At 38.2% G+C, this 27,815-nt stretch overlaps 1 protein-coding gene across 1 annotated transcript in view; it reads left to right on the top strand.

Moving 5' to 3' along the window:
* Positions 1-987: 987 nt before the first annotated feature.
* The window catches only part of LOC118827960 (prostaglandin reductase 2-like), a 32,745-nt gene continuing 5,917 nt past the window's right edge, over positions 988-27,815 (top strand). Inside the window, exons 1-6 of the mRNA XM_036734311.1 lie at positions 988-1,334; positions 7,563-7,646; positions 17,291-17,409; positions 21,407-21,598; positions 23,912-24,082; positions 25,438-25,647. Coding sequence (XP_036590206.1) covers positions 7,610-7,646; positions 17,291-17,409; positions 21,407-21,598; positions 23,912-24,082; positions 25,438-25,647 — 729 coding nt within the window. The 5' untranslated portion in view covers positions 988-1,334; positions 7,563-7,609. The remainder of the gene's footprint in view (positions 1,335-7,562; positions 7,647-17,290; positions 17,410-21,406; positions 21,599-23,911; positions 24,083-25,437; positions 25,648-27,815) is intronic.

Genomic DNA, 27,815 nt, shown 5'->3' with positions numbered 1-27,815 from the left:
GACTTGTTCAAGACGACACAGACGGCAAGTGGCACAGCCACTTATCAAACCCAGCTTCCACAGTGTTATTTGCCACTGCACCTGTGATGTTAGTTAAGTCTTTTATGGGCCTCACTTTCCCAATCTGTTAAATGCAGGGGTTGGAATAGATAGGTAGATGATCGTGATAACTAGCATATATGTACTGTTTCAAGGTTTGCAAAGCACTTTATAACTTTGATCTCCTGCTATCTTCCCATTCCTGGGAGGTAGGACCTATTATCCCCATTGTTCAGATAAGAAAACTGAGGCAGAGATATATAGGTAGATGATTTATGAAATGTGTTTAGTATATTCCAGGCACCATGCTAAGTGATGGAAATACAAATACAAGTAAATAAGACAGCCCCTACACTCAAGTAGTTTACATTCTATGATTCCTTCCAGGTCTAAATCACAAGAACTGAATAGGAGAGCCTGTGGGGAAGAAGGCATGTACATATTCTCCCCACTAGGGCTTCTCAGACTCCTCAAACCTGTTTTTAAAAATATTTTGATATTTAAATCAAACTATTAATTTTATTTCAATTTAATATGTGTCCTTTATAACCCTATGTATTTTATTTATTCCATTTTAACATATTCTGAGAAAGGGTCCATAGGCTTCACTAGGTTGCCAAAGATTTCTGTGACACCCAAAAAGTTTAAGAACCTCTGTCCCAGACACTTTAATTTAATCTAAAAGGAAAAACAATAACTAAAAAGAAAAACACTTTCGGGTTTGCAAAGTACTTTTCAAATATTATCCCATTTGATACACACAAAGAAACCTTGGCTGGTAGGTGCTAATGATGCTTCAGCCCTGGGAAACTTCCCACCCTGAACTTACTTGTACCGCTCCATAGGGCCAAGTTCCTGAGTTGCGTGGGACAACCAGCCCTTCCCAGTTAAATCAACAAGCATTTATTTGTGGTCTAAGGTCAAACCTCTAACCTAGCTCAGCCCTTCATTATCTGACTAGCTCAAGGTCTCTTGCCACCCTTAATTCCATGCAGAACCTTTCCACCCGGTCCAGCTCTCTGACCTTCCGGGTCCTTCTCTGTTACCCCTGGTCACTCCAGCCTAATTGCCACTCCAATCCAGATCTTTCCACAAATCTTTTTTTCTATAAAAGGAGTTGGTCCTGCCCACCAAAGGGCGAATTCTTAAAATCGCCCCACCCAATCGGTGTTCTAATAAAACCTTGAAAGAAGGCTTCGAATTCGTTCGAGGGACGATCTTCATCACCTGCCGTTGAATTTCGGGTCCCAGCACCGCTAGACCTCAACGCTGTTAATTACTCGTCCATTTCACAGGTAAGAAAATTGGGGCAGAGAGAGGGAGACTCGACCTGAGTCATAAGCGTTAAAGGTTATATTACAATAAAGATCCTCCTGACTCCAGGTCCAGGGCTCTTTTCCACTGTCACCAAGGTGCCTTTGAAAGAGTAACAGTTTTAAGTGGTGCTACTAGGGCGGCATCTTTTAGGACACGACCAGACCCCTTCTAAGTAGGGAAAGTGTGGTGGCCCGAAGAGTCATGCGCATGAGGTTTCAACTTCTGCTGGAGACCTCCGAGATCCTCCCCCTAACGCCCCACTGTCCTCCCAAGAGGACCTTCTTCCTGGTGGACCTTCTTCCTGGTGAGTGACCGCCTCAGCTTCGGAGTAAGGGTCGCCCAGGACCTGCGGGTAATTTAGGGGAGCGAGGGAACTGAATAACTGTATTAGAGGAGGTGCACTCTCCGGAAAACGCTGGGGGGTTGGGGGGCCCAAATACTGCCCCCCGCTCCGAGCCTCCACCTCTACTTCCCCGTCTGCCCTCTGGTCCCAGGGCACTCGTCTGCCTCCGTGGGTCGGCTGTGGGTATGATACTCCTAGGAACTGATTAGAACTGGAGCTGAAGGGACCTTTTTAAGACGGCCATCGCATCCAACCCTTCCCATCATTTTACCGAGGAGGACGCTGAGGCTCAGAGGTTAAATAACTTGCCAGCGTCAGAGAGGTTACCCAGAATCACACTGGAATTTTAATTCATGCCTTAGGAATCCCAAATTCTTCGTTCTTTGCCCTGCAGCAAACCAAGTCAACAAGAATTCATAGAGTGCTTACCATGTGCCAGGTGTTAAGTGCTGGGGCTATGTGCTTGCTCTTAAGGAGCTCACAGTGTTGTTTTGGGGGAGACAGCATGCAAAACAACTGACAACTAACAGCTAATTTTGCAGACAAAAGCAGTACTATTTAGGAGGACTTGCAAAAGGTGGCCCTTTAGCTGAGACTTGAAGGAAGCCAGGGAAATCAGGAGGCAGAGATGAAGTTGGAGATGTGCCGGGCTTGGGGGAACAGCCCCCAAAATGCAGTTGGGAGATGATAGTGTCCTATCAGAGGAACTGCTAGCAGGCTAGTGTCACTGGATGTGGGGAAGGGAGTAGAGGGTAAGAAGACTGGAAAGACAGTGATGGGGAATTCCTCAACCCCAGGGCTCCTGAAAACCTCCTAGAGAATAATTCTGCCCACCTCGGTGCCTTTGATTGGTGGACAAAACGGGAGGCCAGGCTAGAGAATCACAAGTTTAATTAGCATCAGCTGATCATTTGCAGCCCATCCAAGAGACACATATGTAGGGTTTAGCACAGCTTTTGTTGTTCAGTCATGTCTGACTCTCAGTGACCCTATTTGGGGCTTTCTTGGGAAAAGTACTGGAGTGGTTTCCCATTTCCTTCTCCACCTCCTTTTACAAATGAGGAAATTGAGGCAAACAGGGTTAAGTGACTTGTCTAGAGTCACACAGCTTTGAGAAGAACAATTTATCACCAATTAGGAATCAAGAATTATGGAACTTAATGATGTTAGGATATTTCATTGTCAGGCAGTAAATGACTTCATGCCAGCCAGGAAACAGGCTTTTTCTTTCAAGTATGTATGATTTTACAATTGAGGAAGCTGAGGGAGAGAAGTTAAGTGCCCAGGGTCACACAGCTAGTGTCTGAGATCCCATCTGAACTCAGTTCTTCCTGACTGCAGCCCCAGTCCTGTATCCAGTGTACCATCCTATGTCTAACAGGGAACTTTTAGTACCAAGTACCCACTGTACCTGATCTAAGAAATAAAAAGACTTCCAATATACATATACTGGAAATATACCTAGTGTATGAGCATATTTTTTTTAACCAATGAGGCAATATTACAAAAAGGTTGAGTATTGTGTCTTCTTGGAGGAGATAATCAATATGGTTCTTGGAAAAAGAAAGAAGGAGAAACTAGAGCAGAAAGCAAATTTGAAATTTCATGTGGAAGGGATAATATGGTTGTATTCTTGTTGATGCTACTGTCGCCCTTCCATGTTTCAGATAATCTTTGTGTTCAAATATACCTTTTAAATCTTGATATTTGCATTATGGTTTTTTTAAGTCCACATTAGCCCTGTTTGGTAGGAGCTAGATGCCACAGTGGATCGAGTGCCAGCAGTGTCAGGCCTGGAGTCAGGAAGATGCAACTTCCTGAGTTCAAATCTGGCCTTAGACACTTACTAGCTGCGTGACCCTAGGCAAGTCGCTTAACAGTGCTTGCCTTAGTTTCCTCATCTGTAAAATGGGCTGAAAACAGAAATGGCAAATCTGCAATATCTATGTCGAAAACCTGAAATGGAGTCACAAAGAATTGGATGCCATTGAAAGGACTGAACAATGAGCCTTGTTTGGTAGGTGGTGTACCCGGTTTACCATTGTTCAAAAATAACCCATAAGTCACACAGAAAAATGCATAACTTCACTTAGGATTAAAGAGATGCAAATCCACTCCACCCTAAAGTATTATTATATACCTATTAAATCAGCAAAAGCAGTTAAAAAAAAAAACCTCTCAATATTAGTGAGAATATGGTTAAGTTAGGAATGTAATCTGGCAGTATGTAACAAGAGCTGCAAAACTTTCTCCTACAGTTGACTGAATAATTTTACTTTAGGAACACATCTCAAGGAAATAACCAGAGAGGAAAAAAAACCATAATTAGTACAGTAATGTTCAGAATAGTGTTATTTGTAATAATAGTAGTTAATGTCATAGAGAGCAAGGAGTGGATAAAAGATAATGAAATATTATCTTGCTAACAGCGCTCAGCATTCCCTTTTCAAAGTGTGAACACCTTTCTCTGAGTGAATCAGAAAGGAAATGTGATTGGCTGGGCTGGAAATGGGTCATGCCCCTGGGGGCTTTAAATAGAGTTGAGCATATCTGGAGTTCTAGCCTAAAACTGCCTCAGGAGGAAACCAGTTAGGGGAATTGGGGAGTGGGGGTGATTACTGTCTATGTAGATGCATTACGTAGCTATGGCGGAACTCTACAAAGAGAGAGGGACCTGCAGTTATGAGTTAGTTGACCTAACCACAAGTATTCCCTACATGTGTGCCTCCTTACATGGTACCTGGACTTTGGTGCCCATCCTTTCCATTGACTGTCTGTGTGTGTGTGTGTGTGTATATATGTCTGTGCATATACACACGCACACACACAAACACATATACTACTGAAAGAGTTTTAATTTGCCTATGACTTTATGTAAAAGCCTTTCATTAGAGCCAATCACGTTTATTGGCTTACTGCTGGGAACATTCATTGGGGGTTCATAAAGTATAGTGTCTAGGTACCCTAGAACCTATGGGAATAACAGCTGCCTTTTGGGGAATCCAACCTACAAGTAACATGTTGGGGAAGTAGCCCAGACAGGGTGCAGCAGTAAAAGATTAGAAGCAATCCAGATGTCTAAAATTATGGCTTACTAGCTTATATTTTTTATTAACATTTTACATACATTCACTCATTTAACCTATAAAATAGCCCTGTGGGGTAAATAGTACTAAGTCTATTTTAAAACTTAGAAAATAGGCTCTTGGGCATTGAATGACTTGTTCAAAACTAATAAACCCTGTTTTTCCAATTTGACTTTCTCAAATGTTCTTTCCATTATCACAATGTGCCACCACACTGGATATTATATAGTTGAATCCTAGGAAAAGTAGTGTTAGGATGTGAATTGTCTTGGACAATGTGTGCTTCTGTACTAGTGCCCCAGGTTTAGTGGCGGAGTGTTTTGTAGCTCCTGTTTTTACTATGCCGAATAGTGAATGCCTTTGACCTAATTGCGATAAATGCCTTGTTGAATGCATTTAGCTCAGAAGCTCTAGTTTCAGCAATGTGTACCTGCATGGTGTCTGAAGCTTGGTGTAATTGTGCCCTGGTGTTGAAGGCCAGAGCTTAACACATTGATCTTATACCTCATTTCTGATATTGGAAAACATGAAACACTCATGATAATCTGAAAGATAACAAAAGGAGGTTTACTCAGTCTTAGCAAGGGAGGACATTTTGAAGGACACTGTGTTGATTTAACCAAACACATCTGCCAGCAGCCGTGCCAGTGTAGGATGAAGCAATGAAGACTCACCCATGTGGAGATGCTGATAACTTTTTACACAGGTTAATTGCTGAGTCATTCTGACTTCTCAGAAAACTACAATGCAGTAATGGATCAACATAGTAAAAATTTTTTTCTCCTTGTTCCTGAATATGGAACACTTGTTCCCTCAATGCTAACCATATAGAAACATTTTTGTTCTTTTCCATGCAGATAGCAGCTGCAAGGGTGGGTCCTTGCCATGTCCTCTTATGCTCAGATGGCCTTGCCTTGCATAGGCCTAAACAGGATATAGCTGGCTCTCCACACACATCTATGTTGTCCATGCTGGTCCACCAGCCAAGCATCAGAGAGCAGGAGCACCTTATACTGGGGACACCAGGGTGCCTCATTAATGGCCTGAGCCAATTAAAAATTGAGATTAGTTGCAATACCTTAAAAAAGAAACTAGCATTACCCGCAGGGAGTGGGCCTTCCGATATTGCCCTTATTGCATCGTGGGGAGTACAACCTGTAAGCGTCAACCAGAGGCAAGGGAGTAGCCCCAGAGGTACTACAAATATTTAGAAACTTTCATGTGAAACAGAACATTTGTGGGGTGAGAAGAGGAGGGGGCATGTAAAACAATGCTTTTTTTTTAGTTTTGGAGATTATACATGTTCATTCTCAAATGTTAGTCTTTAATAATGAAAGCTAATTATATGTAAATATATGATATAACATATATGAATATGTATACATGTATATGTGCGAGAGAGACATACAGAATGACACTGAGACCAAGTGATTCTGTTTTGGAATAATGGAATAAGCAGCAAATCCAGGGAAAAGAAGCACAAAGGAGACTTGGATGCTGCCTTCAACAAAGTTTCTAACTCTCCTCATATGCTACTGGGATCTCCCATACTGGTATCTGAGTTTGTTTATGCAGGGAAGAGGACTTACCCTCTGGGAAGACAGGGTTTCCTTTTATGCAGCCCCATGCTAACTGAGGCTCACATGTGAGCCCCACTCCTGTTTATTACCTCTTGTATTTGACAATTGCCCGTGACTTGGCATTCCTCTTGCTTGTGGTGGTTGGATGGAAATGATGTGAACCCAGAAACAAGACATTCTGACATTCTCAGAGTTGATTTTCGTGTGGGGATACCTCTGAACCAAATCAGTGTCATCATCAAGTTGATTCTGCCATAGTGTTTCTTGCTTCATCCCTTTCAATGTCCATACAGGTAGCACTCTAATTTAGGCCCTCCCCACCTGTCTGCTTTAGACTCCTAATTTGTCTTTCTGCATGCAGTGTCTCCTCAGTCCAACCTCCACAAAGCTGCCAAATTGATTCCTTAAAAGTTCAAATGTGATCATTCCACTTCTCTCTCAAGACACGACAGTGGCTCCCTATTGTCTCCAGAATCAAGAGCAAACTCCTCTGTTTGACATTTAATATCCTTTACCGTCTAGGTTCAGTTTACCTCTCCAGACTTCCATTAATCCTTCTTCATGAACTATCTGGCCCAACCAAACCAATCTGGCCTGTTTGTTGTCCTTCATACATAAGAACCCATTGTCATGCCTTAGCAGAGCTGTCCCCTGTGTCCTCCATGTACTCCTTTCCTGCCTTGGCCTGGCATCAACAGTTTGCTCAAATAAACCAAGTCGGAGTTTCTTTAATTGCATGCTAATATCTTTGTTTTATTTTCTTTTTCTAGTCTTAGATTTATTTTGATCTTTGCTCCAATAAGTTAGGTGAAGCTGACTTTACACAGACAGCTAATTCAGATAGGAATGCAACATTTGTAACCAGTTGTTACATATCTGTTAATATAAGCTTCACTTTTGTGATGTGCTGTGCCTGCTGACTCCATACCCAAAGCAAGTATTCATGGTACATAGGCATGATTTTTATAGACATTAATTTTCTAACCAGGTAGCAGGACCAGCTTCAGAAGAAAATATCATTTGGGGGTTTTCAATTGAGTAAGCTTTGAGAGGACCAAGAGCTGCACTACCTGTTTGAGTAAATGATACATATGCTACTTAAATCCAGTTGGTAACACAGACACATTCTTAATGCATTTCTTTTATTCCTTTAATTATTCAATTTTTTGAAACTCTTCTTTTGTTTTAAATTTTTAGGAAGCTCTGAAGATAGATCTTTGTAGGTCTACTGCCTGAACGCAGTGATGCGTGTTCATAGAGTTGTACTGAATTCCCGACCTGGTATGTATTTGCTTATGATTAATGCACAGCTCTGGCTTACTTCTTAAAGAGATAGAAGTCATAATAACAGTAGTTGACTTAAAATTCAAAAAAAAAGGTGATATAGAATAGTGTTATGTTAGAAAATGGTCCACAGTGGTACAGAGCCTGAAGCACATGAGCAAACATTCACAAAACTCTTCTTGTATTCCTTGCCCTGGAATCATTTGCAATAATTAGAATGATGCCAAGTAGAATAGATTCTTTTTAATTGTTCTTTTTAAAATGTATTATTGATACTTAAAATGTATTTTCCCACTTCCCACAGAAAGCATCAATCTACTTCTATGCCGTTTGTCTAACTTTAATCACAGAAGCTTAGACCTAGAAGGGGTTCCAGAGGTCATCTAATTCATCGCTTCACAGGCTTTATGTATTCTATAGGCTGTCTATCAATTCATATTCTTTTATTGAGTTCTCTTTGTGGAGGAGGGAAGGCAGGGCAATTGGGGCTAAGTGACTGGCCCAAGGTCACACAGCTACTAAGTGTGTCAAGTGTCTGAGGCCAGATTTGAACTTAGTTCCTCCTGACTCCAGGGCCAGTGCTCTACTCACTTCAATTCATATTCTTATAGACCTTCAGAGAAGGTTAGGTTCCTTGATGGATCAATTTTTCCTATTCTACCCTGACTATAGGATAGTCACTACTGTCTTTCATGTAATAGCCTTCCTTATTGCATAGTGTCAAGAGCATTAGATTTGTAATTAGATGACCGGGTTCAAATCCTGGCTCTACCACTTTTATAACTTTGTGATCTTAGGCAAATCACTCACCTCTTGGGACCTCAGTCTCTGTGTCTATAAAATTAAGAGATTGGACTAGAATCCCCAGAAATCCTCAAAGTATGGTTTGGGGCCCCCTGAAGGGTTTCAGGTCAAAACAGTTTCCATAATAGTACTGATATGTGTTATTTTCTCATATGGTAAAAACCCATAAATATAACCCGCAAAAAAGATCTGTCAAGTTCCAAAATGTCAGTCACTAAACATATACTAAGTGCTTACTATTTGCTAGGCAATGTTCTAAGCACTGGAATACGAAACTGTGAATCTCCATTACCACTTCCTTAAAAAAAAAGCATATAAATAATTCCATTGATTAACTTTCAAAACTGGTCTGCTTATTTGTGCTTTTTTCTGAATTTCCTCCTTTTCCCTCTTGTGCACATAAAAAAATGCTTCAATGGGCCTCATTTTGTTGGGGCGAATGATTATGGCTAAACACCCCTAGCCCCAATGTCTTTCAACTTCTCCCCTTTCCCTCAGTTAAAAATGAAGAGAGAATACAGTAGGGGAAAAAATGGACTAGTCAGGAGACCTGGGTTTGAATCCTGGTGGTGACAGTAATTGTATGACCTTGGTTACGTCAGTTAACTTTTCTGAATTTCTGTTTCCTCATCTGGAAAATTAGGACAATACCTTCATTACCTACTTCACAAGCTTACTATGAGTTCTTGTTACTGTTATTATACCTTGTGTTTCATCAGCAGATGCACAGAGGATGATTGGATTTATCTGTCTACATCTCACACCAAGCTTTGTATAAATTCAGTTTTTCCTCAGTTGCTTTTTGCTGTTGCACAAATTCTTCTGACATCTTCCTGTGGCATTTTACCAATGAGCTAGCCTGACTCTCTGCTTGACAATAAAATTAACGGTTTGCTAACCAGTGTCTTTTCTGGGCTTTTTCAACTTTTCTGTTATGGGATTATCTTACATCCATTAAATTTCTCAAGAAAACAGAAGTCATTGTAGACGATTTTATTTTGGAGTTGCCAACTTATTTAAAAACATGGTTTGTAGTTGCTGTAAGGATCACCAAAAACCTGGCTAGCTTTGAAAGTAATATGTTTAATTTAATATATACTTAAAAAGATGAGCAATCTGTACATGATGGAGATTCAGTTTCACATACAGTCCTGTTTTACTGCATATATGGAAGTGCTGATTTTAGAAGATGTTTGTAAAGGTCAGAATAAAAAAAATGAGGAAAAACTGCAATTGAAATCTGATATACTCTCTTCCTTCTATTCATTTCCAGGCCCATTTCATTGTCCATCTGCAGTATCTTTCCAAGATATATGTACTGATAGAGCAGCTATGTAGGTTCTCCATTCTTCTAAATATCATAGTCTTAACAATAGGCAGTCTTTTCAAAAAATAAAATGGTCATTTCCTCCTTCACTTGTACAGAAAAGTGCAGCAAAACAAAATAAATCAACATAGGGGGCATTCTTTATTTGCTTGATCTTCCTGTGAACTCTTTCCCGATTATAGATCTCATGTAGGAGACCCTGCTGTGTTCCAGGAATTGATGTAATCAGCACAAATGTCATCCATAAATAGAATTAACTAGAAGATCTTACCAAGTTGTAGGAATAAATTTCATACTCTGTATTTTAGTCAAAAGCCTTTCAGAAACAGTTTTTATTAATTTAGACTATCCTAATTTAGTATTTCTACTTAAAAGGAAACACAGCCACCTTACAACTCTGAAAATCTCAGCCAAGCAATTTGGGAGTTATAGCATTATTGTGATAATACATGTAACTCCAAAATGAGATAAAACAATGTTATAGTGCTCAGGTAAAGTTCAGTTAATATTTTGCTTCATGAAACAGAACAAGTGTTATGTAATTTTCTGCACATCCTTGAGGAATTACGTTCTTAAAATCATTTCAGCCCTCTTTGACCATTGCCTTTAAGGATTCGCCTTTTCAGCTGATCGCTGTTGTTAGGCAATCCCTCTGCACTTCTCTTATCAACTCACTATCCTACTCTCCTCAGTGACTCTTCCAAACCTTTCCATCCCGCCTTAAACCTCTCCTGGCTTCCCCTCTCCAGACACTGTTAGCTGAGAACCTTTCCTCACACTTTACTGAAAAAATTGAGGCTGTTTGTGGAGAGCTCCCTCTTCTCCCTTCCTCCTGGTATTACTCAGATGCCTTCTGCCACTACCTCTTCACCCTTGTCTCATGAAGAATTGAACCTACTCCTTGCCAAGGCAAACACCTCTGCAGGTATAAGCAATGCCATTCCATCTAGTGTCCTCTAATAAATTGCCCCCTCTGTCATTCCCCAATCTCTATCTTCAATTTCTCCCTGTCTATTGGCTCTTTCCCTGCTGTCTACAAACACTCCTGTGTCTCCTCCATCCTTAAAAAATCCTCATGTGATCCTCCTATCCCCAGCAACTCTCATTTCCTATATCCCCTGTCTTTTGTATCTAAACTCCTTGAGATGGCTGTTTACAATAGGTGCCTCCAACTTTTTTCCTCTCAGTCTCTTAATAACTCAATAATCTGGCATTCGACTTTATCTTTTCAATTTCATTTGTTGTCTTCGTCCTTCATCCCTCACTTCACCCACCTGAAATTCCTTGCTATAGTGTAAGATGATGTGCTATTCATTTCCTCCAGTAGTAAAATGACTTAGTCACTGGACAAGGATTTTACATGTTAAGTGCTAACAAATTAATGTTTACATGTGTGCTAAAACTGTGTTTCTTAGCATCTGCTTCCCAACCACAAATTCTTCTGTTCTTCTTGTTTACTTTTAGAATTCCTCCTTTTTAAGGATTTAAATTCTCATAGTTTGTATGAGCAATTATCATCCTTATAGATAAGGATAGGAAATTTTTCCTACACACAGTTCAATATGAGAGACAGCATTGATATAGTGAATAGAAAGAAGGTGGGCCACAGAGTCAGGAAGAACGGGGTTTAAGTCTTAAATTTTAAGTCTTGAGAACTGAAACACAAACCTTTTTTTTAACTTTCTAAATAATTCTATAATTTTAAAACAGGTGGTTAGGTGGTTTAACAATGAAACGTTTAATGATAAATGTTTGATAGCTGAATTATGTAGGAAAATGACACAGATATATAATACCAAGAACGACTCCCCCCTTAGATCAGTTGTCAAAGATGTAAACAAATAATTTTCAGAAGAAGTATTGCAAGGGATAATAGATCATTTGAAAACATGCTCCAAATAAACATAGAAGGAACCCAGGTGGTAGAGTCAGCAAGACCTCATTTCTAATTGTGCCTTGAATGTTTAGTAGCTGTTTGCCCTTGGGGCCTGTCACTTAACTTCTTAAAGCCTCAATTTGCTCTTCTGTAAGATGGGGAAAATAATAACACCTTGCTCCCAAAGTTGTTGGGAGGACAAAATGAGATATACTGTGTAAATAGCTTTTTGCAACCCTTAAATGACAATATAAATGTAGCTATTTATTATTATTAGCTTTATTGTTATGTACTTAGTAATCAGAGAAATTCAAACGAAAGCAACTCTGAGGCTGAATTTCACAGCCTGCAAATTGAGGGAAGGAGGGGATAAGCATTTATATAGTACTTGGCACTGTGCTAAGCACTTTACAGATATATCGTTTGATTGACTTGGAAAAGCTGACCAAAAAATTGGAAACAGTTGATTTGTGTTGGGTCTTTGGAAAACAGGCACACTAATATACTGTTTTTAGAGCTGTGAATTCATCCAGCTATTCTGGGTGACAATTTTTAATTATGCAAGAAAACTGTCTATATTGTCCATGCCCTTTGACTCAGTGATCCTAATTGGGCATATATCCTATATAATCCTTTAGAAACAAAAGTTTAGTATGTGCCAAAATATTAATTGCATCACCCTGCGGATTTCAAAGATTAGAAACAAAGTGAGTGCCCATCAATTGGAGAATGGTGTCAGAATGTAATGCAATATTATTGTGCGTTAAGAAATGATGAGTGTGTCTCTGGGCATGTTTATAAGTTGTGGAGTGAGGATAAGGAGCTCTCAATACCTAGGTTCTTGATCTTTTAACTCAGCATTTCCGATAATGCTATTTATAAATGCATAAAATAAAATCCAGAGTGTTACAAGGGAAATTCTGGTAATGGGGAATTCAGAGAAACATGGAAACGTTCATTTCATGAGCGATGTGAACTGATGCAGGACAAAATATGCAGCATGAAAACAACGGTATAAACTAAGACGACAGTGATACAGATGAGAAAATTAAAAGGAAGTTGGACAGTGAGTAATTGAAAAACCAATAAAAATTCCAGAAAATAGATAATGAAACATAGTACCCTCCTCACAGTAAAGAGGGCCTAATTTTATATGTTGTCAGATGCAATCTCACTATCAGATGTTTTTGCTTAACACAGGAGTGTTGGAGGTGGGGGTCTGGGGGATTTCCAAGAAATGACTTTGAGGTAAATTCAATAAGTATCAATAAAAATTTAAAAAATATTTGTGACACAAGAGAGTTAGGGGGTGGGGGAATTCCAAGAAATGACTGAGGTAAATACAACAAGTATCAGTAAAACTTTAAAAAACTTGGTCAAAATATTTCTGGGTAACACTGGTTGCAAAATCTGTAGTTTCAAGGAATATTTTTGAGAAAATCTGCAGCAATTCAAAAATAATTTAGTCTAAGTAGGTCACTTAAAATTATTACGAAATGCAACTCAAAAACAGGCATTATTCGGTTCAATATGCACTTATTAAATGCCTTCTAAAACAATGGGGATACAGATTTTAAATAAAAGAGTCCTTGTCCTCAGGGACTGCCTATAATTTAATGGGGAGGGGAGGAAGTATTTATTTATTTATTTATTTACTTGCTTACTTATTTATTTATTTATCTATTTATTTATTTTTTTTTAGTTTACCACACACGGTTCTACATAATTTTGAGATCTAGATTTTCTCCCCTCCCTCCCCCTTCCTCCCCAAGACGGCATGGACTCTCATATAACTACCATGTATAACTTTGCATTGAATTAATTTATATACTAGTGAAGTTGTGGAGAAGAATTATGACCAATGGAGTGAATCATGAGAAAGAAGAGACAGAACCAAAAAAAAAAACCAAAAAACCCAAAAACAAAAACAAAAGAGAAGAAAAAAGGCGAGCATGAAGTGTGCCTCAATCTGCATTCAAACTTCACAGTTCTTTCTCTGGATGCAGATAGCTCTCTCCTTCGTGAGTCCCCTGGAGTTGTCCTTGCACCTTACGTTGCTGAGAAGAGCGAAGTATGTCAGGGTTGGTCCTCACAGAATCCATATATCTGTGGTTGTGTACAATGTTCTCCTGGCTCTGCTCCGCTCACTCAGCATTATGTCGTGTAGGTTTTTCCAGGTTGTTATGATGTCCGTATCATCCCCATTTCTTATGGCACAGTAGTATTCCATTACCTTCATATACCACAGCTTGTTCAGCCATTCCCCAATTGATGGGCATCCCTTTGATTTCCATTTCTTGGCTACCACAAAAAGAGCTGCTATAAATATCCTTGTACATATGGGTCCTTTTCCCGCTTGTGTGATTTCTTTGGGATACAACCCTAGAAGTGGTATTGCTGGGTCAAAGGGTATGAACATTTTTATAGCCCTTTGGGCATAGTTCCAAATTGCTCTCCAAAATGGCTGGATCAGCTCACAACTCCACCAGCAATGTAACAATGTTCCAATTTTCCCACATCCTTTCCAGCATTTGTCATCCTCCTGTTTTGTTATTTTAGCCAATCTGACAGGAGAGATGTGGTATCTGAGAGTTGTTTTGATTTGCATTTCTCTAATCAGTAGTGATCCAGAGCATTTTTTCATATGCCTATAGATAGCTTTAATTTCTTCCTCTGAAAACTGCCTGTTCATATCCTTTGACCATTTCTCAATTGGGGAATGGCTTGTATTCCTATATATTTGGCTCAGTTCCCTGTATATTTTAGAAATGAGGCCTTTATCAGAGAAACTAGTTGCAAAGATTTTCTCCCAATTTTCTGCTTCCCTCCTAATTCTTGTTGCATTGGCTTTTTTTGTACAAAAACCTTTCAATTTAACATAATCAAAATTATCCATTTTGCATTTTGCAATGCTCTCTATCTCTTGTTGGGTCATGAATTCTTTACCTTTCCATAAATCTGATAAGTAAACTATTCCTTGCTTTCCCAAATTACTTATAGTATCAGATTTCACTCCTAAATCATGAACCCATTTTGACTTTATTTTGGTATATGGTGTGAGATATTGGTCTATGCCCAGTTTCTGCCCTACCATTTTCCAATTTTCCCAACAGTTTTTGTGGAATAGTGAATTATTAGCCCAGAAGCTGGCCTCTTTGGGTTTATCAAAGAGTAGATTGCTAAACTTGTTGATTTCTCCTACTTGTGTACCTATCCTATTCCACTGATCCACACCCCTATTTCTTAACTAGTACCAGGCAGTTTTGATGACTGCTGCTCTGTAGTACAGTTTAATATCTGGTATGGCTAGGCCACCTTCTCTAGCATTTCTTTTCATTAATACCCTAGATATTCTAGACCTCTTGTTTTTCCAGATGAATTTTGTTATTATTTTGTCCAGCTCAGTAAAATAATTTTTTGGTAGTTCAATTGGTATGGCACTGAATAGATAGATAATTTAATTCTAAAGAATGAGTGGGCCAAAGAACAAATCAGAGAAACAATTAATAACTTCATTCGAGAGAATGACAATAATGAAACAACATACCAAAACTTGTGGGATGCAGCACAAGCAGTTCTTAGGGGAAGTTTTATATCCCTAAATGCCTACATGAATAAAATAGGGAAAAAGGAGATCAATGATCTGGGCATACAGCTGAAAAAGCTAGAAAAAGAGCAAATTGAAAACCCCCAATTAAATACCAAATTAGAAATACTGAAAATCAAAGGAGAGATTAATAAAATTGAAACCAAGAAAACTATTGAATTAATAAATAAAACAAAGAGCTGGTTTTATGAAAAAACCAATAAAATTGATAAACCTTTGGCAAATTTGATTTAAAAAAAGAAAGATGAAAATCAAATTACTAGTATCAAAAATGAAAAGGGTGAGGTCACCTCTAATGAAGAGGAAATCAAAACAATAATTAGGAATTATTTTGCCCAACTGTATGCCCATAAATTTGACAACCTTAGAGATATGGATGAATATCTACAAAAACATAAACTGCCCAGGTTAACAGAAAAGGAAGTAAAATTTCTTAATAACCCCATCTCAGAAAAAGAAATTGAGCATGCCATCAATGAACTCCCTAGGAAAAAATCTCCAGGTCCAGATGGTTTTACATGTGAATTCTATCAAACATTTAAAGAACAACTAATTCCTATACTTTGTAGCCTATTTGGGAAATAGGTGAAGAAGGAGTCCTGCCAAATTCTTTTTATGACACAAATATGGTACTAATACCCAAACCAGGTAGAGTCAAAACAGAGAAAGAAAATTATAGACCAATTTCTCTAATGAATATTGATGCAAAAATTTTAAATAAAATATTAGCAAAAAGATTGCAGCAACTCATCACGAGAATAATACACTATGACCAGGTAGGATTTATTCCAGGAATGCAAGGCTGGTTCAATATTAGGAAAACTATTAGCATAATTGACCATATCGACACCAAAACTAGCAGAAACCATATGATCATCTCAATAGACGCAGAAAAAGCCTTTGACAAAATACAACACCCATTCCTATTAAAAACACTAGAAAGCATAGGAATAAATGGAATCTTCCTTAAAATTATAAATAGCATCTACCTAAAACCATCAACAAGCATTATCTGTAATGGGGATAAGCTAGATGCATTCCCAATAAGATCAGGGGTGAAACAAGGATGTCCATTATCACCCCTATTATTCAATTTGGTACTAGAAACTTTAGCTGTAGCAATAAGAGGAGAAAAAGAAATTGAAGGAATTAGAATAGGTAAAGAAGAAACTAAATTATCACTTTTTGCAGATGATATGATGATTTATTTAGAGAATCCTAGAGAATCAAGTAAAAAACTACTTGAAATAATAAACAACTTTAGCAAAGTTGCAAGATATAAAATAAACCCACATAAATCCTCAGCATTCCTATACATTACTAACAAAGCCCAACAGCAAGAGATAGAAAGAGAAATTCCATTCAAAGTTACTATAGACACTACAAAATATTTGGGAGTCTATTTGCCAAGACAAACCCAGGGCCTATATGAACATAACTATGACACACTTTTCACGTGAATAAAATCAGATCTAAATAAATGGAAAAATATCAGTTGCTCATGGTTAGGCCGAGCTAATATAATAAAAATGACAATTTTACCTAAATTAATCTATCTATTCAGAGGGGAGGAAGTATAATGGGGGTGGCAGAGAGAGCAGCAGGGCAGCACCAGGGGGTACTTAGCATGGAGGCATCATGATGTTCCATGGATTGGAAATTAAGCAAAGCTGCTGGTAGAAAATGGAGTTACCTTCAAAGTTCTGAGTTCTCTAAAAAGGAACGCATTGGGAGGATATTATTGCTTTACCCTCCAGCCCTCTAAGCAGAGGGGAGAGGCAAGTGAGGGAGTTGAGAAGGTGTTTTCCAAAACTGTGTCAGTTTGCATGGTGGTGAGATACGAGTTTATCAGCTTCTCCTGGGGGAGGTATGATGTCCTGTGAAGTGGAAAGCAGCAGTGGGAAATGGACATTTAAAGTGAATAAGGGAATGACGGCTAAAGGGAATTATTTTAGAAAATAATAGCTAAAAGAACGATTATTCAAAAATATTTTTATTGCCCTTTTGTTTATCCAACATTATTTTAGGAACACATGGTGTCCCAGTGGCAGAGAATTTCCGTATGGAAGAGGCTAATTTACCAGATAAATTGAATAAGGGACAAGTAAAAGTCCGAACTCTTTATCTCTCTGTGGATCCTTATATGGTAAGTAGTAGTTGAGTATCCTTGGGTTTATCAAATACTATGCTATGATGTTTGCTTGTTTCTGGGTCTTGCACGTCTAAACTGTTCCACTAATTAACTTCTCTATTTCCTACATCCAATACTAAAAGCTTTTGATGAGTACTGGTCTGTAGTTTAATTTAAGATCTGGCACTGCTATTAACCTCTTTTCATTCCTTCTGTTTTCATTCTTTCCCTTGAGATTTTTAACCTTTTGTTCCTTCAGATTTTATTGTTTTTTCTACTTTTGAAAAGCAATTCTTTGGTTACTTTAGTTATTTAAGTATTCTTGTGATTTTTGTTATTTTAGCCTAACTGCAAGCTTTCCCTAACCTACCTGTCTTAACCTAACCATCTTTCCAATTCTTTAGGCCTATATTTATTACTGTAAAGTGTTTTTTGATAGCTGGGCTCTCATATTTTATTCATTTGATGCTTATTTTAATAGACTTTTTCTCTTTTCTTGTTTTGTTGGTAATGTATAGGAAAGCTGATGATTTTTATGGATTTATTTAATAGTCTTGTACATCTTGAAATTGTTGATTATTGGCTGTGTAGCTTCTCTAAATAAACTATTATGTCATCAGCAAAAAGCGACAATTTTCTTTCTTTTGCCTATGATTGTTCCCTTAATTTCTTTTTTCCTATTGATATAGCTAGCATTTCTAGATGTATATAAAATAGTCTCGATAATGGACATCTTTGCTTTACCCCTGATCTTACAAGAAAAGTCTCTAATTAGAGAGCCTCTTAAAAAGAATCCACAGTTATTCTAAAAAGTTTTGGCCTACTGGCCAGATTGTAATATGCAGCTGGACATACAGCCTAGAGATTTTCCATCGGTATATGTTTGGAACAAATGCTGCAAATCAGCAGCAAATTGAACAGGGTATAACATGCTATGTTCCCTTTGAGAAACCCCACAGTATTTTTTGCCTTTTAGTTTTGTTTTTAATGGCTCCAATGTTTTCTAGGAGAAAAAGGTCAATATTTTTAAATACCGCTGAGGATACAACCATCCTTCCATTCACTTAGGTGTACAATCTCAGTGTCATTGTACATGCCTCACTCTCTTTTACCTCACATCAATCAAGTTGTCAAATCTTGTCATTTCTGAATGTACAACCTCTCTCACATTCCCCCCATTTACACAGCTACAACCCTGGTACAGGGCTTCATCCCCTCATGGTTAGACCATTGCAGTAGTTGAAAGTCTCTCCTCACTCCAGTCCATTGTTCACTTAGGCATCAAAGTAATCTTCCTAGCACTCAGATCTGATCCTTTATTCAGTCAACTCCAGTGGCTCTCCATCACCTTCAGGATTAAACATAAAGCCCTCTGTTTTTTATTTTTTTTATTCATTTTGCTCCTCTGTTCTTCATTCCAAGAAAGCATTCCCTCCTACCTCCACGTCCTGGTGTCACTGGCTTCCTTCACACTCCATCTAACACCCTACCCTCTACAGGAAGCCTTTCCTCATCCCCCTTACTGCTAGTGCCTTCCCTCTAGTAATTATCCGTAATTTGTCTCTTGCTTGTTCAATTTGGTTTTCATTTCGTCTCCCCCATGAGCCTGTGAACTCCATAAGAGCAGAGACTGCCTTACCATTCTTTGTATCTCCACTGCTTAGCATAGTGCACTAGGGCAGGGCTGTCCAACCTTAGGTTGCCTTAGGGCCTCAGTAAAATAAAATAATTATTCAAGGGCCGCACCCAGAATAAAAAATACAGTGCACTAATAGAAAGTGGGGAAATGCAGTTCATCAATAGGACAGGCGAAGGCAGGAAGGGCTAAAGCAAATACAGAACACAAAGAGACAACACAATAGCATAAAGGTAGGTGCATACTGATTAGTCTGCATTGTACAGATGGAATGCATCCCACAGATCAATTGAAAATTCCGTGTGATATGTTCCATCTGTAATAACTGCTTTAAAACACCAAAGAAAATTAACATTATATATTAGCGATGGAATTAAAAAATCTAAAACACATTCCATGTAAATTATTATTTTATTTTGTTGCTCGTGAAAATTAAAACCCACAGGCAGGCTGCATAAAATCACATTTCATTTATTTATTTGTTATATTTTAAAAGAATTTCTCTTTCTATCTCTTTCTTTTGTTTTTTTTTTTGAGGGTTTTTTTGTTTGTTTAACCTGCTTTTTACAAGACCTCCCTGCCATAATCCTCTGTTAGCTGCCTTTGTTTTCATCTACTCAGCATTTCTTTTCAGTACCCAAGTTTATAGGTGAATTCCTGTGCATAGACAACAGTCTTTTTATTGTAAGGTCCTTGAGGACAGGTACTGTCTTTTGCTCTTTTTGTATAACTAGTGCTTTAGCACACTGCCTGGCACCTAGTAGGTGCTTAATAAATTTTTATTGAATTGAATTGAATCTTTTTGGACAAATCCCATTTTAGAATCGTTTCTCTTTGGGCTGTGAGAATTTCATTCATAACTCTCTCCCTGTCCTCCTGGGCTGAAGCGTTTAACCCCATGAGATCTTACCTTTGTTTCCTGTGAACTCTTTAAACTCTGACGTTCCAATTTAGGGTACATAAAACATACTGTACAGATTTCCTCTCCTCTAACATAAACTCTCATAGGAAGTGGTCACTTCTACCTGAGGTGCCATCATTTCTACCTCAGCAACCAGTTTCTCCCTGTAAGTAAGAATTAGATTCACAATAAAAATTCTCCTTGTTGGTTCCCCCACCTTTTGAAGAATGAAATTGGCACTAAGGCAGAAAGTTATTCTTAGCTTCTCTGCTTGATAATTGAAGTCCTCCATCACTAATATATCACGTTTCTATGCCAGGCTTGTGATGTTTCCCGGGCTCCTCATCTGTCTCTTCTTTCTGTCCAGGTGGTCTCTAGTGTTCTCATACTTAAATGTTTTATGTGTTTGCATTGATTAGCCACCTCGTAACTTGTATGATCTTATGAAAATTGTTCCTCAGAGGTCATTATGATAAATAGCACTGAGCTCAACAGACAACTTAAGTAATTCCTAGTTAGGTATGTTTTATACGCCTCCTTTGGTAATGTTGCTAAAATGGAAGATCTTCATTGATTTCTGTTGAACTGCCTGATGGAACAAATCATGCAGCTTTGAGCCATTGTCGCTGACATTCTTTTCCTGTCTGTTTGAGAAAAACAAGTCTTTTATGTTTATGTATTATGGTTTGTCACATTTCAGAGAAGCAAAGAGAACCCTTGTAGCTTGTGGCTTTGGTTACCTGTATCCTTTACAGTTTTTTTTTAAATCACAAATTTCAAAACTACTTCAGAACATTGTGTTCTCTATTAGTATTTAACTTCTTTAGAAATTGTTCAGTTTGTTGGTAGAGCTGGTGGGGATATGATTCTGCCTCCTTCTGGGGACTCTTGAAGCCACCCTTTAGTTGTGGTGTTCATTGTTAACATTGATGACTTTCCCTTTAATAAGAATGACATATCAGGAAATAGCCATAGGTAATCCACTTCAACATAGCTCTTTCTAACTGTGGAACTAGCAATGGGTTCTGAATTGAAAACAGTATGTCTTAGTCAGAGGCAAAAGACTGAGTAATAGGGAAGAAGGACAAATATGAGAAAAATAAATTTTTTTTTGCATTTTTGGGGAATGGAAGCATTTATTAGATAATAATGCTTCATGGTTTCATTAGGGTTGTGACAAGGATACTAAAAATCCTCTGTATCTTTTAAACAGGCAGTTTATAATATCTCTTTAAACAGGATTTTTTTAAGCATCTTTTAAAGAGAGATATTTTTAAATAGGCACTAGCTAATAGGAGAGAAAGGAAAGAAGATAAAGTTCTCTTTTTTATCTCAGAGGAATGATTTATACTTAAGACTATTTTATTTTTGCTCAACACCATTCAATATATTTCTTTTTAATGATTTCTAGGTATATACATATATAGAGAGAAGTATTTTCAGAATTCTCTTAATCAATGTTTTTGTTTTTCCAGCGTATTAGATTGAATGAAGAGACTGGTGTTGATGCTATGAAGCCTTGGCAGCTGTCTGAAGTGGCTGATGGTGGAGGTGTTGGAGTTATAGAAGAGAGTCAATATGAAAATTTGGCTAAAGGCGATTTTGTGACATATTTTAATTGGCCCTGGCAGACTAAGGCTATTTTAGAGGGAAATACCCTTGAGAAGGTAATCTGCAATAAATAGTGCATATATATATATTTCCTATAATTCTCAATTCATTTTTTCCTTGGCATTTGATTCTGCTTAATATCAAGATTGTCTTGATAATGAAATCTTGGTAATGAAATCATCCAGTTTCCTCTTGCCTACTAAGTCATTAAATGTAGCAAAATCTATACCACCAGTTAATTGATTATTTGGTCTTCCAGATTCCTTTTTATTACTTGAAAATTTATATAAAGAATATGTTATTAAATACAAAAAAACTGAAAAAAAAGAATACGTTATATAACAATTAACTATGTTTTCACTGAAAGTATAGTTAATAACTTTAATTTACTGCCCAAATCACAGGTGAAACAATTATGCTTAAAATTGTAGTCAAGGGACATCTGTTACTTCATACTAATAACTAGGGGCTTTATGGTGGTATGATTTGAAGGTTTTGGGGGAAATTCTCACCTCCTCCTAACTTCCCACTCTCCAGTTGGCCTGCTTTATGACTTGAAACTTTCATCATTAGTTAAAAGCAGCTGTTAAAATATACATATGTGTTATTACTACCAGCTTACAAGCCTTAGTATGGCACATCTCAACTAGAATTTTTTCTAACAGATGGAGATTTCTAAAGGACTAATTTAGAAGACAGTTAAGTTTTGAAAAGAGAATACAGGAAAAAGGGTCAAGAACTTGGCCTGCTGCTGACTGGAGGAATGTTGCAGTTGAGGGCTGAGCATCTGGGAGGCAGCATGGGGACAATGAATATTTGTAGGAAGGAAAGGTGTTTAAGGGGCAGTAGGGTGCAGAAAGAGCAAGGAAGAGGTCTTAAAGTCATACTTCACAGTTTTGCCCAATGCTGGCCCTTATGATAGCCACTAACAATTTTTGCATTACCTGTCTTACTGGGTTGTAAGGAAATTTCTTTCCAAACCTTAAAGTGTCATTATACAAATGTGAGGAGGTATTATTATTTCATTGTGGTGATTGATCTACAAATCAGATCTTAGTTGGAAGGAACCTTGAAGGTTATTCAGTTCTCTCCCCACTTTTACAGATCACAACACTGAAACAAAGGAAGACTGAGTTACTTTCCCAAGATCACATAGCTAATTAGTAGAAGAGTCATATAGAAAAGCAGATAAACAAAAAAAGTCTTCAACAGCTAAAGCAGAGACCAAGACCTTTCACATTCCTGGCACTATTTTGTTGATGAAAAAATTATCGTAGTTTCCCTTCCTTCCCTTCTCCTTTTCTCCCCACAAAAAAATAAAATCAAAACCCTTGTAACAAATATGCATAGTGAAACGAAAGAAATTCCTATATCCGCCTTGTGTATTTCGCTGTGTCTCAATGTGTGTCACTCTGTGTCACTCTGCACTCTTTTCCTGACCTTTCTGTCAGGAGGTAGATAGCATTTTTCATGATTGGTCCTCTGGAATTATGATTGGTCATTGCATTGATTAGAGTTTTTCAGTCCTCCAAAATTTTTTTCAATATTGTTATAGTTTAAATTATTATCCTGGTTCTGAGCACTTCACTCTGCATGAGTTCAAGCAGTCCCAAGTTTCTCTGACATTCGTTTTTTCATCATTTCTTGTAGCACAGTAGTATTTCATTATATTCATGTGCTCTAATGGGTTCAGCCATTCAAATGATGGGCACCCCTTTAGATTTCATTTCTTTACCTCTACAGAAAGTGCTACTATAAATATTTTTATACATGTAGGACCTTTTCCTTTTTCTTTGATTTCTCTGCCACTAGTAGTGGTATGGCTAGGTTAAGGGGAGTTTACAGTTTAATAACTCTTTGGGTATTGTTCTCAATTGCTCCACCAAATGTCTGTATCATTTGCTCTACAAGTGGCATGTCAGTGTCCCTGTTTTCCCACAGTCACATCCTTTGATATTTTGGAGGTTGGACTTTGGCTTGAGGCTTTGATTAGAGATTCCATATTCTCATGTTGCCATTTTTGTTTGATAGAATGTATGAGTATTCCGATGAGGAAAACTTTCTCTACCAATGCAGATTGGCAAGTGTTTGGCTGCTGAATGTGAGGGTTTTTTGTGGTCACTGAGAGGTTACGTGACTTCCCCAGAGTTACACAGCCAATTGTGACAGGCAGAACAAGGTCTTCCTGACTTCTGGTCCCAAGTATGCTCCATACTGCTTTCATTCCAACTTTATACTTTAGTTCCCTTAACGTATAGGCACTTTACCATAACAAAAATTACACAGGGTTAATTTCTGTCAATGTTTCCTGTTTAACCTTTAATAGAAATCCACAGTGTGACGTAAACTATGGGTATATTTTATTTTAGGTAGACCCACGAGTTGTAGATGGACACCTTTCTTACTTTCTTGGTGCTATTGGTATGCCAGGATTGACTTCTTTAATTGCAATTAAAGAACAAGGTCACATAACTGTTGGTTCCAACCAGACAATGGTTGTCAGTGGAGCTGCAGGTGCTTGTGGATCATTGGCTGGCCAGGTAAACATTTCTCATGATTACTTCTTTGACTTTTAGAAAGAAACATCTATAACTGAAGTTTCAATTTAAAACTAGACAGGCACAAGTATAAGATTGAGAAGCATATGTAATGTTTTGCCTAAATATTTCTGATAGAAGTGTGGTGTATCAGTAGTCAACTATGTTACTTCTGTTATTAAACATAAATATACTGCGATTTGGCAATTTCCTTGGGGCTAATTCTACATTTATGAGAAACTTAGAAAAAAAAAAGACTTAGATGTAAATGACTGGATGATTTGGTGGAAATAATCAAAAAACCCCCACCTCTCTGAAATTTCATATTCTAATGAATAAATCTGTTAAATAACTTATCTGACTTTTAAAAATTCCAAATAAAAGGTAAGTCATTGGGGACAAAAATATAGAATTTAGTACAGACGTACTCACTTTAATGTTATTCTAAATGTTGTCATTTTACAATAACATCTTACTACATTGTAACCAAACAACATTACAACATTGTGAAACTGTTACACCATAATTTGGTACACATCAAATAGGTGGTAACAATCTGAGCTCCTTTTTAGTCCCCATTGGCTGTAACCTTTGAACATCAGTTGGGTTATTTCTGGGTTCCTAAGCATTATTTCTATGGAACTACCTGCTCCCTGGTTGTTTTACCTGATATATTTTTTCAGAACCAATGAACGGTCTTCGAGCTTGCTTTTAAACATTTCCACAGTATTTGTAGTTTACACAGGTGAATGTAATAAACATATCTTCAATATGAGAACTTGGATGTAATTTTTTCTGAATATTTTTTGGCATCTCTCAAGTTCAGAAACACAGGTTCACATGTAGCACTATGATGTGGTAATCATCTGATGATTCCTTTTATAAAATCTTATCTACGATGTCTACTTGTAAACTCAAAGACACTCCATGTTCTATTTCTGTCTTCATGATTTGTTTTAAACATCGCATTGTATCCTGTATCATTGTATCTCTTTAAGTCTTTCAGTAGCCTTTGGGCAAAAGTTTAAAAATTCTAACCTGACCTGAACTGTTGTGAATGCCAGCACCTTCTTGTAGCAGCTTACTGCTTTTCCACCATTCTAGGTACTGTTATAAAAATACCAAACCAGGGGCAGCTAGGTGGCGCAGTGAGTAGAGCACCGGCCCTGGAGTCAGGAGGACCGGAGTTCAAATCCGGCCTCAGACACTTGACACATGTACTAGCTGTGTGACCTTGGGCAAGTCACTTAACCCCAATTGCCCTGCCAAAAAGCAAAAAAAAAAAAAAAAAAAGGATCCCAAAAAAAAGAAAAAAGAAAATACCAAACCATTTAATTTTCAAACTTTTATTCTTATAGATTGGGCGTTTGGAAGGCTGTTCCAGAGTGGTGGGAATCTGTGGAACAGATGAGAAGTGCTCCTTCTTGGTCTCAGAACTGGGCTTTGATGCTGCAATTAATTATAAGAAAGGGAATGTGGCAGAACAACTCCGTAAGGTTTGCCCCTCTGGAGTGGATGTTTACTTTGACAATGTTGGTGGTGACATCACTGATACTGTTATACGCCAGGTAATAGGTGACTTCCTGCTCTTGTTTTATATATATATATAAAGACATATATATATACATATGTATATATATATGTACATATACATAGATACACATATAAACACTTACTTTGGTTTTGTTTTTTGAGGGGGGAAGGCAGGGCAATTGGGGTTAAGTAACTTGCCCAAGGTCACACAGCTAGTAAGTGTGTCAAGTGTCTGTGGCTGTATTTGAACTGAGGTCCTCCTGACTCCAGGGCTGGTGCTCTACTCACTGCACCACCTAGCTGCCCCTTACACACTTACTTTGTTACTCAGTCAGCAGTCAAAAAACAATTTTGTGAAGTTGTGTGTGTGCTCTAATAGAACAATCTGATAGTTTATTATTGTATTCTGCAGTGTAGTCATGCTTAGGATCTAATTTGTGTCCTTTACAGAGTTACAGTAACAGTCAGTCAAGAAGCACTGATTAAGCACCTACTAAGTATCAGGCATTCGGGATACAAAGACAGAAGTAAAACATGTTGCCCTCCTAGTAAAGGCCACATTGCATACATTCATAAATATATACAGAATAAACACAAGGTAGTTTTGGGAGAGGGAGGGCATTAATGGCTCCTAGAATCAATTTAGTGAATCTTGTACTTTGGCTGAGTCTTGAAGGAAAATGGGAATTCCAAGAGATAGTGGGGAGAAGAGAATGCATTTCAGGCATTTGGGGCAGCCAATGCAAAGGCAGTGGATAGAGCACCAGGCTTGGAGCCAGGAAGACTCTTCACCTTCCTGAGTTCAAATTAGGCCTCAGACAGTTATTAGCTATGTGACCCTGGGCAAATCACTTATTGTGTTTGCCTCATCTATAAAATGTAAAATGTAAAAAATGTAAAAAATTCCTCATCTCTAAAGTGAGCTGGAGAAGGACATAGCAAACCCCTCCAGTATCTTTACCAAGAAAACCCAAATGGGGTCACAGAGAGTTGGACAAGACTGAAAACGACCGAACAGCAATAATGCAAAGTAATGGAAACAGGAGATGGAGCATTGAGCGTGAGGAGCCACAGGGAGGCCGGTACGGCTGGACCACTGAGTGTATAGAAGAGAGCTCTATGTAAGAAGACAGGAATGGGGGCAGCTATGTGGCGCAGTGAGTAGAGCATCGGCCCTGGAGTCAGGAGGACCTGAGTTCAAATGCAGCCTCAGACACTTGACATATGTACTAGCTGTGTGACCTTGGGCAAGTCACTTAACCCCAATTGCCCTGCCAAAAAAACAAAAACAACAACAAAAAAAAAGACAGGACAGCTAGGAAGGGGCCATTTTGTGAAGATCATTAAGTGAAAAACAGAGGAGTTTTTATTTGATCTTGGATGTAACATGGAGCCACTGAAGGTTACTGAGTTTAGATATGGTGTTGTCAGGTGGGTGCTTTAGGAAAGTTACTTTGGCTGCTTTGTGGAGACTGGAATGGAGAAGAGAGACACTTGAGGAAGAGAGGCTGCTACAATAGTCTAGGCAGGAGGTGTTGATGGCTTGAACTAGGATAGTAGCAATATGAATGAAAGAAATATCAAAGAAGTAGAAATGACAAGATCTGCAACTGACTGGATATATGGGTTTGAGTGAGAAGGAGGAACGTGTAATTAGAGCAAGGCTAATGGCCTGGGATAGTACTGGGGAGTGGAGGAATTTGGAGGTCATGAGGAACATGAAGAATAGGTTTAAGAAGAGTAAGGCATTGTCAGACTCTGAAAATAAGTGACCAAAGAGCCACAGAGATCATGCACCAACTGTTCACACTCTGAAAATACCAGAGAGCTCACAGAGGTTGTACACCAACTGTGAACTATGACCAAAAAGCCACAGAAGGTTATAGCAAAAGCTTTATACCAAGAATCAGTCTGGAAAACAAAATAAAATAAAACCAAAGAGCTCAGAGAGGTTATAGACAAAAAGCTTTCTTTATTCCAGTGGAGGAGGGAAACTGGACACATGGGCCAGGGTCTCCTCTAAGACAAAGGCAGCAAGGCTTAGCCTCCTTACCTCTAGTTGTGGCTAGACAAAGAATGAAGCAGTGAGATGCGACCACAGTAGTGAGGTATGAGAGTGACAATGAGGTGAGCTTGCCCAGTGACAAAAGGTCTATTCATAGCAGAGCTTCATGACCAGAATATGGTTCCTTTAGGTGCTTGC

Source organism: Trichosurus vulpecula, chromosome 8, assembly GCF_011100635.1.
Source record: "Trichosurus vulpecula isolate mTriVul1 chromosome 8, mTriVul1.pri, whole genome shotgun sequence".
In the NCBI taxonomy this organism is placed as follows: Eukaryota; Metazoa; Chordata; class Mammalia; order Diprotodontia; family Phalangeridae; genus Trichosurus; species Trichosurus vulpecula.
Note: the sequence above shows the minus strand (reverse complement) of the source record. Positions and strands in the feature narration are given on the sequence as shown.